Here is a 17,562-nt window from a genome sequence, read left to right on the forward strand (position 1 = left end):
CCTTTAAAGACCACTTACGTCGATTTTACAACGAGTGGATGATGAGCGGCGATCAGTAATTGACGTCCGCTGGAAATATCAGGCGTCCACCCTTGGACTTGTTATGCTCGTAGGTGATGAAGAGTTGGGATCTTATACCACCTGAACTACTCTCCAAGAGCTTCAAAAGGACTGGGATTTCGAATGCACTAGACGGATCCGAAGATGGCGCAGTGTGGCAGAGAGATGAAGGATCTGATACTGGTATTAACAGCGGCGAGGACGCCGCATCAGATACTGAAACCTGCAATAGCGACACAGAAGATTTGGAATAAATTGTGTACCGGTAAGTCCGTATTTCACAACAAAGTGATAATTTTTTGCAAATGTAATATCTTAACTTTAGTACTCAAATTAATGACAATTAACTTAATACGTTCATTTTTATTTTCAGGTTGGAAAAACGTTCGCCGAATTGTTGCGAATAATTATAAATTTTGTTTTAGACTTTTTTAATTATTTTGATGTATAAACGTGAGTATTACGTGTATCTTAAATTTGTATCAAATACAATTTAGTTATAAATAAAGTTTTTGAGTAATACAAATACTGGTATTAAAAATTCTTCGTATAATGGTCACACCCTACTATTTTTTCAAAAATCTTGGTATAAAAAGTGCGACGATTATGCCGGGAAATATGGTAGTAAATATTTCATCGCCTGAGGAGGACATCAAAACTTGATGGTTGGTAATATTACTCCTCACATAAGTGGCAATCCCTTTCCAGACACTAATTTAAATCCTGAAAATTTCCCTCTGGATTTCATTTCGAGATCATTTTCAATATGAGTTTCGTGAAGCAGGATGGTATGAATCTGGTGATAGTTATTCACAGGCAGATTTTAATGGAAGGGCCATTGTCAACTTGAGGGTCCTGAAAAGGACCTCTAGGTGCATTTCTCCTTTGTTTACCTTGACGAAGAGGTTGTATATGACTGTTCAGTCTCTTCTTATTCTGATGATGTTGCTCACTCAGCAATACCCAGGGGACATGTGTAGGGTAATTTAAGGTTAAACCTATAGACATGAGCAAAAGTGGTCCCTTGTTCATTGGTTATTTCTGGAATTTAAATTATAAAAGTACTACTTATGGACCAAAATTGATCCGTTCCTCCCACTAATTATAATTTTTCTAAGTTCTTCCCTTTTTAAAGGAGTGTTATTGTCTTAGAAATGTGAATATTGGATGAAAATTAAATTTGTGAATGAATGGTATTGGATTAATTATCCAAATTGAACTGTCCTGGATGAATCTGTCGGGGAGAAAAGTGGCTGGGTAAATTGCCCCTGGTCAGATCCTAAATTTATGAGGCATGCTAGAAGCTTTAAACTTAAAACAGGCAGTAGTTAGCTCATCACTTAATTTGCTTCTTGTGATATCTGAGAGAGTTCTTTGCATTCGGCTTGCTTTTCATTCTCTGTCATCTAGGTTTAAAAAAAAAAAAAAAAACTTAAATCTGGACAGACCTACTTGGTGCCCCTGCTAAGCCAGAGTACCACTAACTAGGTATTCTGAACTGAAGATTACTTAGATCAGGTGCCGAGTTCTTTTATCCTCCTCCTCATTGGTTACCTGTCCAAGTGGCTGGCATGCCCAATGTTTCTTACTGCACCTTTGGAAAATCTCATGGAATGAGATGCTTCTACAAGGCTATGCCATCAGCTTAATCATCATCTATTGATGTATCCACAAAGATGCACACAAAATGCTGTCAGTGGGTACACTTATTTCATCTTAACTTCACATAAACATACGCATAACCTAATCAACCATTGCCACGAAATACACACATCAACAAACCACCATCTTTGACAAATGCCTACCACTAAGCACATCACACATAGATCACAACCTTGAAACAATCGACTGCTGACTAGAATGTTTGCCTAAACACAGCACGAGGTCACAAGTATACTCCTGTTAAACCATAACTCTTACTAAACAACTCGCCTCTACCATCAAGACCACCTCTTTATATACGTGCCTGGCTAGGCTTCTAGAAAGATACATTTCTCATAAATTCTAGAGTGCTTAAGGCCCAGATATAATGTACAGAATATTCTGCAGAGTTCTCGTCACCGAGTGCCATTCTGGATGTTACAGTGTGTTTCACAATTCTGTAGTGGATTTCAAATCATATATACAGGTAATAATAAATTATATCCAGGTTCTTACATTAACTAAACTCGTATAAAGGCATCTCCGAAGACCTTAAAAAGTAGTTAGTGGGACGTAAAACAAATAACATTATTATTATTAACTCATATAAATATCTATATACAACAAATGTTTCATGACATCACCTCACAGATAATGTGAATGTAATCTAATAATGATACTAATAAGTGGATGTACATCACAAATAATAATAATAATAATAATAATAATAATAATTACGACGACAATAATTCGAGCTCGATACTTGCCATCAGTTTATCACACTTGCATCATTATAAAATGTTAAAAATCAGTAATGACACGTAACAAGTTAAGTAATTCAAATCTGAGTATTCATTTTTTGACACAAAAGGCTTCTGCTAAATCAGTTGGTCTTATTTACGTACAGCATTCTTAATTAAAATATCAGTATTCATTTCAGCACAAAATTGACATGAAAGGCTTCTGCAAAATCAGTTGGTCTTATTTCTATTCAGTATTCTATTGCCACTCCATCTGTTCCCATCTTTTGGGTAAATTCTTCCCAACTTTTCTTTTCTTACCAATTCTTACATTTCCTTTTTACTATCAGAATACTTCCTTTTGCTTTCTTCCTTTTTATCTCTAGTCCATTCTTGCCATGCTTTCTTCTTTTCTGTCACTGCTTCTGTCATCTTCTCATTTCTCCATAGTGTCTCCTTTTCACTCTCGTTGATGTTCTGCCATAGGCACTCTCGGCCCCACTTACATGTGCCCTTTTGAATTTGAACCATTCATCTTCCACATTTCCTACTTCACTAACTGGAATTTGTTGTTTTAGTCTGTCCAAAAATTCTTCTTATACAATCTTATCTTTTACTTTCCACACTTTTATTTTACTATCTCTTGTCTCCTTTAATTTTTCCATTTCCCCACTCTCATTTTTGCTATCACAACTCTATGATCTCCATCGAATGCTTCTCCTGGTAAAGCTGTCACATCCATCAGCTCTCTGCAATTTGTCCTTTCCACCAGAAAGTAATCAATTACTGATTTTATTCTTCTGCAGCCATATCTTGTAATTTTATTGCTGTTTTTTTTTTTTTCTGAATTCATGTGTTTCCCTCAATCACTCCATACCTCTCACAAAATCAGTTTCTTTCTTCATTCCTTTTCCCATATCTTGACCGTCCTATTACTGTTTCCATTCCTTGTCTTTTGTTTCCCACCTGTGCATTGAAGTCTCCCATTATAATCACTTCCACATCAGTTATCTCTTTTTCTAGTTTCATACAGGAATTTCTCAGTATCCTCCTTGTTCCCTGTCTGTGGTGCATACAGTTGTATGAAGTCCTTCACTTCGTTCCTCATTCTCGATCTAATTATCATTATCCTGTCGCTGATGTACTCTACATGTCCACGTACTCCTCCAGCTGTTTTGAAATGATGCAAGCCCACTCATTTTTTTTGCCTCTTGGCCACCACTTCAATATAGTGTACTGTGTATCCTTTCCTCATTCTCTTCTTTCCTTTCCCCTTCCATTTAACTTTGGAAATCATTTCTATACCTTCTTTCTCTGTGAAATCCACCACTTCCTCTGCCTTTCCTCTCAGGGACATGAGGTTGATTATGCCCGCCTTCATGATGTTGGTTACTGGTCGCCTATTTTTCAGTTTCTCTAGTACCCAAGGAACTGCATGTCGCTTGCAGGGTATGTCCTAAACTTTTCTGAGTCAAGTTTGGAAGTACCATATATATTTTTACCCCCTATGGATGGGGGACACAGACAAAGAATACACCCACGGTATCCCCTGTCTGTCATAAGAGGTGACTAAAAGGGGCTACCAAGGGATGATTGTATTAGAACCATGAAACTGCTTGTGATTAGTACCACCATGGGGGAACACCATGGGTCGCCCTTACTTGCGAGTAGTAGCACTATGTTAGGTACACAATAGGTTTGTGATTAGTAGGAGCAGAGAGTTGTTCACTGTGGGTTTCCAGTACCTGTGATTAGTACTATTGTGAGAAACACCATGGGTCTGGTCATTCCTGTGAGTTATACCACTATATAAGTGACACTGTGGGTCTACGTTGCCTGTGATTAGGCTTGCTTTCAACTCTGTCATCTAGCTAAAACAAAATCTAAACCTGGACCCACTTTGTGAGGAACACCACGGGAATACCGATGCCCATGATTAGTATACCTAGGTGTGGAACACCATGGGTTCGCGTTGCCTATGAGTGGCGCCATTATGTGAGAAACACCATAGGTCTGAGTTACCTGTGCGACGTTTAATACTTGTGAGTAGTACCATAATGTGTGGAACACCCTGAGTCTACGCTACTTTTGATTAGTACTGCAACATGAAAAATATCATGGTTCTACTTTACTAGCAACAAGTGCCATTATGAGGGGCCATTTACCTTGATTTTGGACCCCTTTAGACAACAAGCATCCTTGATTCAGGATTGTGCTTTAGAAGCAGTCCCTTGGTCAGTAATACTATTGTATATGACAGTTATTGGATCGGATCCACTTGTTTTAAATTCATATCCATCCATTCATACTTCATCACATTTTTTATTCTGGTCAGTGGATGATTTTGAACTTTTAAAGTGTCGTTACATTTCGTACCATTCGGGGCCAATGACCTAGATGTTAGGCCCCTTTAACAAGCCTCATCATTATATCGTATACGTTGTGCGTTACATGTGATAAATATCATTCTTGATCCGTATTGATAATACTTGATTGGAACAATAAGTTAATTTATTGAATTCACCACCTAATCAATACAATAAGTCGTCTTGTCTTAGTTGATTTACTTTGGCATGTTAACTAAAATGGTACATGTTTCGCCTTGAATTTAGGCATCATCAGCCATTATCTTAACCTTAAAATAGAATCAGGTACCTGATTTTACATATACATGAAATAAAACAAATTTTCTAAAAAACCTTGGAGAGACTTGAACTAAAATTAACATATGGTAAGAGACTTGTAATGAAGTTAGTTTTAAAGATATTACAATGAGTGGGGAAATATACAATTGGTGAAAGTAGTAGTGATATTGACATTAGAAGGCTTCTATTATAATTAAATTGAACAAAGCAACAGTCTGATATGAACGAGAGATAGGATTGCTAAAAATTATGTTGGCCGACCAGTGGTTACAATGAAAAAGACTATAAAAATTGTATTTAATAAATAATGTAGAATAAAATAATAATGAAATATGGTCAAGTGACCAGCAATTATTTGTTTACAAGAGATAAGTCGAAAGTCGATGGCATATGGTGATGTGGTTCAGTTTGATCAAAAAATACGAAGTTGAAGTTGAAGAACGATGTTTAAATAGGACCTTTATGGACCATCTCAATTTGATGCAATACTGCAATGATGTTAAGAATGTGGGTTGATTGACATTCTAGTCGAAACAGAAGTGTGACAGTTGAATCGTTAGACGATGGTGAGGGTAATTTATGTTATTAACTGAACGTTATTGTCGACTGTCGGCTTCTTACTCCGAGTGTTATAGCTGTATGTTTGAGCTGGAGGTGGAACTGTTTGCAAAAAACTCTTTTTTTAAAAATTTGTTGTATTTCATGTATATGTAAATCAGGTGCCTGATTCTATTTTAAGGTTGCAAACAGTTCCACCTCTAACTCAAACATACAGCTATAACACTCGGAGTAAGAAGCCAACAGTCGACAATAACGTTCAGTTAATAACATAACAAATTACCCTCACCATCGTCTAATAATTCAACTGTCACACTTCTGTTTCGACTAGAATGTCAATCAACCCACATTCTTATCATCATTGCAGCATTGCATCAAATTGAGATGGTCCATAAAGGTCCTATGTGAACATCATTCTTCAACTTCAACTTCGTATTTTTTGATCAAAATGAACCACATCACCATATGCCATCAACTTTCGACTTATCTCTTGTAAACAAATTATTGCTGGTCACTTGACCATATTTCATTATTATTTTATTCTACATTATTTATTAAATACGATTTTTATCGTCTTTTTCATTGTAACCACTGGTCGGCCAACATTATTTTATAGCAGTCCTATCTCTCGTTCATAACAGGCTGTTGCTTTGTTCAATTTAATTATAATAGAAGCCTTCTAATGTCAATATCACTACTACTTCCACCAATTGTATATTTCCACCAATTGTATATTTCCCCACTCATTGTAATATCTTTAAAACCAACTTCATTACAAGTCTGTTACCGTATGTTAATTTTAGTTCCAGTCTCTCCAAGGTTTTTAAAAAAATTTGTTTTATTTCATGTATATGTAAATCAGGTACCTGATTCTATTTTAAGGTTAAGATAATGGCTGATGATGCCTAAATTCAAGGCGAAACATGTACCATTTTAGTTAACATGCCAAAGTAAATCAACTAAGACAAGACGACTTATTGTATTGATTAGGTGGTGAATTCAATAAATTAACTTATTGTTCCAATACGTAGTGCGTTCCATAAGTAATGCAACCAATTTTTTTCTGACGCAACTGTACACCGCAGCGTGTTCTAACCTGCTGGGCTAGGTGGAGGGGGGTGTTAGCTTCAAACGCTCTTTGTCTCATTTGGCAGCGAGCTGCCGGAGAGTCAGGACGTGCGTTTCCGTCAAGCCCGTTTTGAGTTCATGTAACACGGCACAATTGATCATTCTGTAGAGCAACGGTATGCTATAAAATTTTGTGTTAAACTTGGGAAGTCCGCCACCGAAACGTTTCCATTACTTCAGCAGGCCTTTGGGACTGATTGCTTGTCCAAATCACAAGTTTTCCGATGGCACAAGTCGTTCATGGAGGGCCGAGAGGAGATCACCGATGAACCTCTCAGTGTATCACAGAAAGAAAGAGTGATCCACCTGATCAATACTTATTTATTTATTTTTTTTTTTTTTTTTTTTTTTTTAAACAGGACCGGTTTCGACTCCTCACAAAGTCATTTCAGCTGTCATATATTTACATTAGACCACACATTCTCAATAGTAATACCTTGCCAAATTTAAAACAATTTTGTATTGAATGACATCAAGTAGTCATGTTTTCGAGTGGTTATCCTGTTCGTATATTTAAGTTTGTTTGAAGACTAATATTAAAAAGATAAATATTTTGAAAGACATTAAAAGTTTACATTATATGGTAAAAACACATTGCTATGTACATTTGTACTGTCACCTTTCAAGTTATACAGATAAAACAAGTTCTTAATTCAATTTGTCAGGTGTAAAAGGTAATATGCTTGAATACAGCTGTATAAGCTCTTATAATGTTGTGTTAGGCTTTATACCTTGTCAAATGAAGAAACGTGTCGGAAGTTAGATTGACATATACATAATGAAATGTGTTGCATTCATAATAATAGTAAAATAGGTAACTTAAAAACTGTGTTGATTGACAAGTTAAATATAAACCATGTAAAACACATTAATTGCACATAAGGCAAAAGTACACTCCAAGATGCAAACGTCTATTGATGAATCAAATGAAAAGTATAAACGTTCATGAAGGTGTATGTTAAGCTCATATGGGGCATTTGTTTCATTACGTATACATGCTAAGTTCATATGGGTCACTCTGCATCATTATATAATGTTTACATAGAGTCCAAGCACTGTGTAGCTTGCATTTAGTGTTCTGGTTTGAAGATGAGTGTGCTGCTGAAGTTGTTAATCTTGAAACCGTTAAAAGCAGGATACACTGGTGTGTAAAAACAGTTGTAGTAGGTGGCCCTCTTCCGGTCTATGACATCTGATAACTATTGCTGTTGAATGGTTGGGAAGCCTGCACCTTGGCTGCTTGGCGTGTACTATAGCGTGTCCAAATCACAAGTTTTCCGATGGCACAAGTCGTCATGAAGGAGTCGTGAAAGGAAAACATTGGGACACGATTGAAAGAATCCAGGCGCATGTTACATCGGCTCTAAAAGACATTCCGGAAAATGCCTTCTAGGCATGGAAACACCGCCTCCAGAAGTGTATCGACGCAAGAGGGTGCTATTTTGAAGATTTTTGATTATTTGTACGAATATATTCAATAAATGATTTTTTATGAATTTGGTCGCATTATTTATGGAACGCACCATGTATAAGCTATTATTATTGTGGGGTCGCCACTCCCAGAAGCATTTTATACATACTGCCAGGTGTAAATTAAAGCTGCTCCTCAGGAGTACAGATGCCTATTGCAACCGCTTCATGGAAGTACAGACATTTGCTGACAGAAGAAAGTTCTTCAGTTTTGTCTGCCGTTGGGACTGAAATCCTCTTCCGCCATCTAAACTGTTGCCCATGTTCTCCTTTCTGGTGAATTTGTGTGTCATTTCCTTCACAAAGGCTTCACCTGGCCTTCAAAGGAGGACTCCTCCACCCGTAGCCGTTGGTCCCCCTCCTTTTGGGTGTCGCATTTGGTAATGGCCGTTGACGCTCGGCCAGACAGTCGCAGGTACTACCGTCTACTGTCACATATGGTAGCAGGATGATTTTTACCCAACTCTAAAGTGCATTTGTGTGTTCTAACATTTCCCACATAGCTTTCCAGCTTGACTGGACCCACAACATTCAAGAACAGCTTATATTCTGCTCACCTTATAGAACTCTTGTATGTGATGTAATTGACTTTTGAATTATCTTTTGGATTTATTTATTTATTTATTTTGTTTTGGTTTGTTTGTTGTGGCAGATTCACCTGAGCTTTTCTTTAAGTGGAGGTGGTGGACAGGGTCTAATGTCCAGTCAAGATTCGGCACCTCATTTTCTCAGTGTTCTTCTGCAGGGTCTTGGAGTCACCCTCACTGATATGCAAGATGTTATATTCAAGTATGTAATATATTTATTTGAACTTTAAATATTGAGAATATGAAAACAAAAGGATGATCCTTATCTTGTTAAGAAGGAACCATACTTTCCGGTGTATATAGGAGGCAATGTCCAGAATTGTGTTATAATATTTTGAATCTTTTCAATAACTTTCTTGCACAAATGTTTGGATAGGAACAGGTCCCCTTAATGCATATATTTAATTGTATCCCGGGTAGCTCAGTCGGTAGAGCATATATTTAATTCAAAATTATTAGGTATTTTATGTATTATGTTTCTGTATGCTGGCTCTAAAAGAAGCAGAATAATGTTAAAATAGCAGACTGAGTTTTCTCAAATTTTTTAACACACCTACTACAATTATTCATGTTATTACTATTAGCAAGCCTACTACATATACTACATATACTTTATGATACATTGAATATTAACATTATTTTGGCTTATTTAATGACTTTGCATACTGCTTTACACCTTCTTGCCTTGTATTTTACCACCTTTAAGTTTTATAGAGCATTTTAAGCATGTGTTTGATCTGCAAGAGCTATATTATTTCGCTCAAGTCCGCTGGCAAGCCAGTGAGGACCCCCCTATCCGCCACCTGCTATGCGCCACACTGGAGTATCACCTCTCCGTCTGCTACAACACCGTATTCGGTAGTTGTTTATTATTATTATTATTATTATTATTATTATTATTATTATTATTATTATTATTATTATTATTATTATTATTATTATTATTATTAATTTCCCTTTATCCAGCTGTAAGCCGGGTAGGGGCAAATATGGTTCCTCTCCACTTTCTTCGGTCTTTCCACCACTCCTCCTCCAACACTGTGTCCCAGTCCAGGTTTCATTCTATAATGCCACGTTGGATGGTATCCTTCCATCTCAATCGTGGTCGTTCACGGCCTCTCCTTCTTTGGATTTGCATTTCCATCACCTTTTTTGGCATTCTTTCGTCGCTCATTCGCTTTATGTGCCCAAACCATCTTAGTCGGCTCTTCTCTATTCTATCATTCATTTTTTCCACTCCAATTTCTTCCCGGATTTTCTCATTCCTTATTTTGTCTCTTCTACTCTTCTGTATCATACTCCTCAAGAACTTCATTTCGGCTGCCTGTATTCGACTCTCATCCTTCTTTGTCAAGCTTCTGCTCCGTAAGTTGTTATGGGTACGTAATACATCTTGTACATAGTATCCTTTGCTTCCGTTGGCACATCTTTGTCCCATAACATGTTTCTTACACTATGATAGAAACAACTTCCAGCTTGAATCCTTTTACTAATCTCAGCATCCAGTCAAGCATTCTCCATTAATTCACTCCCCAGGTATTATTATTATTATTATTATTATTATTATTATTATTATTATTATTATTATTATTATTATTATTATTATTATTATTCGCTGGGGCCATCAAGGAGACCACGCTAAGTCTTGTTGCATTTGACACTGAACTTGGCCTTCTTTAGAGCCCAAATTTCCCTCATTCTTTGTGAGTGGGCCTGTTTACGCTCCTCTGTTCAGGGGGCACCGTGTCTTCTCTTCGGTTGCTCGTCTCGGTTTAGCCCATTCGTCAATATTTTCCTGCGGAAGAGATCTTGTTAAGGGCGTCTTCAGCTGAGATGTGTAGCATTTGCAGGTCTTCTTTGGCATTTCTAAACCAGGGAATTGTGGTTTTGGGGTTTGAATCAAAAAAGTGAAAGATTTCTTTAGTTAACTTTCTTCCGTCCATTCTTTTCAGATGACCATAAAATCGTGCCCGTCTTTTTCTGATTGTGTCGTAATTTTCTCTATTTTTCTGTAGACTTCCTTGTTGGATCTCTTTTGATGAATTCCATTTCTGTGCTTTGATCCCAAGATTCCTCTCACAATTTTGCGTTCTCTTTTCTCCAGTTCTTCAAGGAGTCCTTTGTTGGCATTTAGAGGCGGGGTTTCGGCTGCATATAGAACTACTGGCTTCAGAACTGTTTCATAGTGATGAATCTTGGTGTTTTGGGAAAGGCATTTTTTGTTGTAGATTGTGCGGGATGTTTGGTAGGCTATTTCCAGTTTGCGTACTCGCTCCTGAAGTGCTTCTTTGTCCAGTCCATTTTTCATGATGATCTCACCCAGGTATTTGAATTTGTCTACTCGGGTGATGTCCCCATATTTTCTATGGAGTTTTGGTGGAGCCTCTTTGATGTTAGTCATTACTTCTGTTTTCTCAAACGATATCTGCAAACCAGTTTGTTCGGCAATTTCCTTTAAAATTTCAACTTGAGCTCTAGCGGTTTCTATGTCTTTTGAGAGAACAGCACTATCATCGGCAAATGCTAAGCAGTCTGTTGCGATTCCCTTGGATTTGGTTCCTATTCTTAATGGACTGTAGTTGGTTTCCTGTAATCTCACCCGCCAGGTTCTGATGATCTTTTCAAGAACACAGTTGAAGAGTATCGGGGATAGCCCATCGTCTTGTCAGACTCCTGTTTTGATGTCAAAGGAATGCGAGAGACATCCGTGGAACTTCTCCTGGGATTTTGTATCGGTCAGGATGGCTCTAATTAATGCCAGCAGTTTCAAATCAACTCCAAATTCATTTAAGATGTTTAGCAGGACTTCCCGGTCAATGGGGTCGTACACTTTCTTAAAGTCCACAAAGACAGACACATACTGCTTGGACCTTAGTGTACAATATCTGATGATTGTTTTGAGATTTTGGATCTGTTCAGCTGTTGAGCGACCTTTTCTGAACCCTCCTTAGTATTCACCTATTTGATGTTCGACTTGTGCTTCCAAGCGCTCCAGAATGGCAAGTGATAGAATTTTGTAAGTCACGGGTAGCGAAGATATTCCTCTGTAATTGTTGATGTTCTTCGTGCTGCCTTTTTTGTGTAATGGATGGATCAAAGCTATTTTCCAATCTTTGGGTAGGATCTCCTTGTTCTATATTTCTTCTATTTTCTTTTGCAAGATATCAAGTGATTCCTCTGGGGCATATTTCCATAGTTCTGCTACTACTGAGTATTCCCCCGTCGCTTTGTTATTTTTGAGACGGGCAATGTGGTGCTTGATTTCATCTCTGTCGGGTGGTCTGGAATCTGAGTACCTGAGTAAGGGTTCCTTGGTCTCACTGGTGCTTTGCGGTTTAGAGCAATTAAGTAAATTCTTGAAGTAATTTGCCAGAATGCTGCAATTTTCTTCATTTGACGTCGCCAGTGTGCCGTCCTTTCGCTCAAAGCATAGAAATGATGGTTTATAGCCAGTGAGTTTGCGTTTGAAGGCTCTGTAGTACTCTCTGCTTTCATTCTTCCTAAAGTTTTGTTCTATCTTTTCAATGAGAGATTTTGTATTTACGTTTCTCAGTTCTGAACACCCTAGCTGCTTGGGCATGTTGCGTTTTGTAGGTTTCCCAATCATTTTCTGATTTCGTAGAGTAGTACTGTTTCCACGCATTGAGTCTTTCTTGGAGGACTGATTCGCAGGTACTATTCCACCAGGCATGGTTTTTGCTTCTCTTGATTTCTGCAACGCCTTTGGCGGCCTCAACAAGGAGACTTTTGGCGTTGTTAAAGTCATAGTCATTTGGTCTAGCCTTCTCCTGGAACTCCTCGACCCTTTGCCGAAGTTTATTATTGTCGAAGCGTGTGATCTGTTTGGTTATCTTCCCTGTGTTTGGGGGAATTAGTTTGAATTTGATAAGAGACATATAATGATCTGAGGCCACATTGATGCCTTTCTTTACCTTGACATTCATAATCTCAGGGCTGTTTCTCCTGGAGATTGCAACATGATCAATTTGGAACTCTCCGAGAGCTTGGACGGGAGAACGCCAAGTCATTTGTTTTCTGCGTAGATGGAGATAGTGGGTCGACATGACCTGCAGGTTGTGATTTTCGCAAATGGACACCAGTCTTTTGCCGTTGGGATTGGTTCTTTTTTGAGCAGGGTAATTTCCTATAACTTTCTTGTACTTCTGTTCACGACCTAGTTGGGCATTGAAGTCACCCAAAAGAAGCTTGACATGGTGTTTGGGGATTTGTTTAATTTTTCATCCAGTAGGTCCCAGAAATTATCAACTTCGTCTGGATCAGACTTGTTCTTATTGTTTGTAGGAGCATGTGCGTTAACTAGGGCGTAGGTTTTGTTCGCATATTTAATTGTGAGTATAGACAATCTGTCATTCACAGGTTCGAAATCTGCAACCGATTTAAGGATCTTGGTTCTAACAGCAAACGCGGTTCCAAGCATCACAGCTCCACTGAAGATTCCTCTTTGCACTTTGCTCTTGAAAAATTGGTAGCCTTCGGATTCAAAATCTCTTCATGTGGGTACCTTGTTTCCTGTAGGGCCATTATGGATATCTGATTTTCGTGAAGAGCTTTGGTGAGGGTTTTCAGCTTGCCAGTTTGTGTAAGTGAATTTATGTTGAAAGTTGCTAGAAAGGTTTTAGATTTTGGCCCGAGTTTTTGACTCTTCGTGGTACACCGAGACGCTCCGACTCGTCTCTTGCATTATGTCGAGTCTCTCCCAGAATCCGAACGAGGCTCGTGCGCCGTGGCGTTCTTGACGACGGATTTATCCAAAGATTTACCCCCTGGGGTATGTTTCTTGAAATGTTGTGCCATCATGCTTTTTGACTTGACTTTGCTTTGGACGGGTACCCATCCTTTTACAACTAGGGTTGTTAGCCCTAGAGGTTGCCTCAAGATGTTTTCTGGCTTCTGGTCATTTACCAGTCTTCGCCGTAACCCTGGCAAGGGACCTTTTTTTTTTTTTTTTTTTTTTTTTTTTTCACGGTATTTTATTTCCCTACTACCCTCTGACTCTGCTAGTGGCAGAGCCAGCGAGCTTCCCCAATTCCAATGGGACGCGCCCGATGGAGATAACCGGTAAATCCCCACATGGATTATTATTATTATTATTATTATTATTATTATTTTTTTTTTTTTGCAGAAAAACGTATCATTTTCAACTACCGCATGTAATATAATGTCTAAGTAAATTATTAAGTACTTATAGTACTAAAAGTAAAATATCTGAATATCTGAGTATTCTGTTATTCACATCGTAATGTCAAAGTTTAATTCGAATTCACTTGGAAACTATTCTGAATTCTAGTACACATGAAAATGTTCATTATACAAGTCTTAGAATCGCACTCTTCAATATTCATTAGTTCCTCAGTGAGGTTCTATTTGCTGAAAGTTTATAAGTACCGCAACACTGGAATTATTCAATGTTCCACAACTCGCATGTCGCTTGGACATAATCTTGCCTTGCAGGCCGACTCCGTACAATGCGGCGAACCAACATCATCGTGTTGCCGGTATGAACTGAAATAACAGACTCTGGAGCTATGGCATTTTATTCAAATCTAGCTCTGATGTAATATTTTATATTATAATCTTGAATATCTCCATAATCCTGGATAGATTTTAGAGAAATTAACATGAGGAGATGTTCAAAATGAGTTCTAAAAGATCCTGTTGTTTCTGGATAGATACCTCAATTGGTTTAGAACATAACAAATTTCTTGCATGGAAGTTTCCAGAGCATATGATGCAACCTTTCCTTGACCCCGTGCTGACTGTTCAATGAACAAGGTAGCGTTGCAGCGGCTTGACTACTTGCTCCTATAAGACTTCGTCATTCTTAGCGCTGAAAATGCAGTTAACGTAAGAAATCGAAGTTTTACATAATGCAACTACTGTAAATAAATCCAACCCTTATCTTAAATCAGGTGTATACATATACCAGTGCAATGACTGTGGCAGCGCCTACCTGGGGCAAACTGGGCGCAACTTTAAGATAAGGTATGCTGAGCACGTTAATGCAGTAAAATACAATAGATTCTCTGCTGTGGGGTAACGTGTCCATGAGCTAAGACATAATTTTACAAACTTGGAACAAGATATTCAAATATTAGAGACTTTAGGCAAAGGACCATTGCTGGACGCTACTGAATTATGTTACATTCATCTATACCAGTATTTTAATGCAAATCTTAACCTTAATGATATTTCTGAGACTCCAAAGGTTCTCTTTGATTCCTGATAACATTTTTCAAAAATGTTCAAATTCCAAACAAGAATTTAATTTTACGTATAATACACAATAAGTTTGCCCAATATTCGTTCCGTAGTCCACGCCCACCAGACCCCTTCCACACGCCTGGCCCACATGTACTGCCTCGGCCCACCCCTATCGCCCCTCCCTAGCACCGCCAGATCATGTATACCTGAACAGAGCTGCCTCATTTTTCATAGTACGTTGTTTGCAATAGGCCCGTACCATGGCAGTTTGAGGCGAGTCCTACATACTTTTATATCATCATTATGTCGTATAGAGCCACAACACTCCCAGCATTTGATCGTTAATGGCATTTTCATATATTTTCACAGGTTCCGCACTGAACTGAGAAACATAGGTTTTACAAACATCTCAAGAAGCCATTTAAATGTTTCCACCTCATAGGCCTACGACATAGAAGATTTTATTCAGAAAATTCTATCCAGCAAGCCTTCACGATTTTCAAGATGGTTCTGCAGTAAACACACTGTAGTTGAATGAATCTTAATATTTTATTAAAGCAAATCACACATCAAACTTAAGGACTCTATAACTGCTTGTCCATAAGGATATCACTCAACTAATGAATTTTTTATTACATGTTTGACTTGCAAGTCTTTTACTTGTGATTTTAATGTGTCAAGGATTTAATGTAGATTTTGTTTTGTTTCACACCAAACATTTTAAGATATGAATTTTATACATAAGATTGCCTATTTTCTGATAACAGCTGAAGATGACACAAATAGGCATTGAAACTAGTCCTGTGAAATTTAATATGTTGTAATTGTATAACAAAGGGAAATAATACCCTTGGTACCCAGGAGAGAGGTGGGGAATGTTGAAGAGGAATGGAAAAGATTTAAGGAAGCACTGGTTGGATGTGCAGAAAAGGTGTGTGGTAGAACATCAGGAAATGTGAAAGACAAAGAAACACACTGGTGGAATGATAGGGTAAAGATTAAAATGAAGGAAAAGAAAATGGCATGGAAAGCATGGAAAACATCTAAGACTGAAGAAAGTAGAAGAAAATATGTGGAGGCAAAGAATTTGGCCAAGAAAGTAGTGGAGGAAGAAAAGAGGAAAAGCTGGGCCTTATTTACACAGACATTGAGAGATGATACGCAGGGCAGCAAGAAATTACTGTATGGTATCTTAAGAAACAAAAAGAGAGATCAAGTAAACACCAAATTTGTGAAGGATGAAGGTGGCATAATTTTAACAAAGCCAGAAGAAATAAGAAATAGATGGAGAGAGTATTTTCAGAAGCTGCTGAACATAAGAACGGATGACAGTCATTCAATGGACGACCAGGAAAGGCAATTAGTTGACGAAGAAATGGATAAAGAAATTACAATGAATGAAATTGAAATGGCAGTAAGAAAGATGAAGAATGGAAAAACCGCTGGAATAGATGAAATTTCAGTGGAGATGATAAAGGCAGCTGGAGCTGTAGGCCTGCTGTGGACATATCGGGTTCTCAGGAATGTCTGGGAGAATAAGGAGGTCCCTGAGGATTGGCAAAAAGGAATAATCATCCCAATTTTCAAGAAAGGTGATAAGAAAGTTTTGAAGAACTACAGGGGAATTACTCTAATATCCCATGTTGCTAAGATAATGGAAAGGATACTGGAAAGTAGAATAAGGTTGAGGGTTGAGGAGCAGATAACAGAAAAATCAGTTTGGTTTCAGAAGTGGAAGGTCAACAATAGAACCCATTTTCATTATGAGACAACTAATGGAAAAGCATTGGGAGTACGGGAATGATATGGTGATGACATTCATTGATATTGAAAAGGCATATGACAGTGTCCCTAGGATGAAAGTTTGGGACAGTCTGGTGCAAAAAGGAATTGGACAGGGATTAATAAAAATGATCATGGCATTGTATAAGGAATGTTGTAGTTGCGTGCAAACACAAGTTGGCAGGACAAGTTGGTTCAAAGTAACTAGTGGGCTGAGACAGGGAAGTGTTCTATCACCAATCCTGTTTACAATAGTAATGGATGACATCATGAGAACAGCAAAAGCAGCATATGGAGGAAGAGAAATGAACATGATGTTATTTGCAGATGATATTGTGATTTGGGGAGAAGACGACAGGAAGGTTCAAGAACAGTTGAATGTGGTGAATGGGAAGATTGAAGAATGTGGATTGAAAATAAGTGTAGAAAAGAGTAGAACTCTTGTTATGACTAGAGGGGAGAAAGAAGGGAAAGGTCAGATTAAACTTGCAGACAAGTCCCTGGAAGTAGTGGAAAGGTTTAAATACCTGGGGAGTGAATTAATGGAGAATGCTTGACTGGATGCTGAGATTAGTAAAAGGATTCAAGCTGGAAGTTGTTTCTATCATAGTGTAAGAAATATGATATGGGACAAAGATGTGCCAATGGAAGCAAAGGATACTATGTACAAGATGTATTACGTACCCATAACAACTTACAGAGCAGAAACTTGGACAATGACAAAGAAGG

At 37.9% G+C, this 17,562-nt stretch overlaps 1 protein-coding gene across 1 annotated transcript in view; it reads left to right on the forward strand.

Moving 5' to 3' along the window:
- Positions 1–17,562, forward strand: part of LOC136884060 (intermembrane lipid transfer protein Vps13) — an 816,621-nt gene that overhangs the window by 707,480 nt on the left and 91,579 nt on the right. Inside the window, exon 50 of the mRNA XM_067156088.2 lies at positions 8,895–9,031. Coding sequence (XP_067012189.2) covers positions 8,895–9,031 — 137 coding nt within the window. The remainder of the gene's footprint in view (positions 1–8,894; positions 9,032–17,562) is intronic.

The sequence above is a fragment of the Anabrus simplex genome, chromosome 1 (assembly GCF_040414725.1).
Source record: "Anabrus simplex isolate iqAnaSimp1 chromosome 1, ASM4041472v1, whole genome shotgun sequence".
Lineage (NCBI taxonomy): Eukaryota > Metazoa > Arthropoda > Insecta > Orthoptera > Tettigoniidae > Anabrus > Anabrus simplex.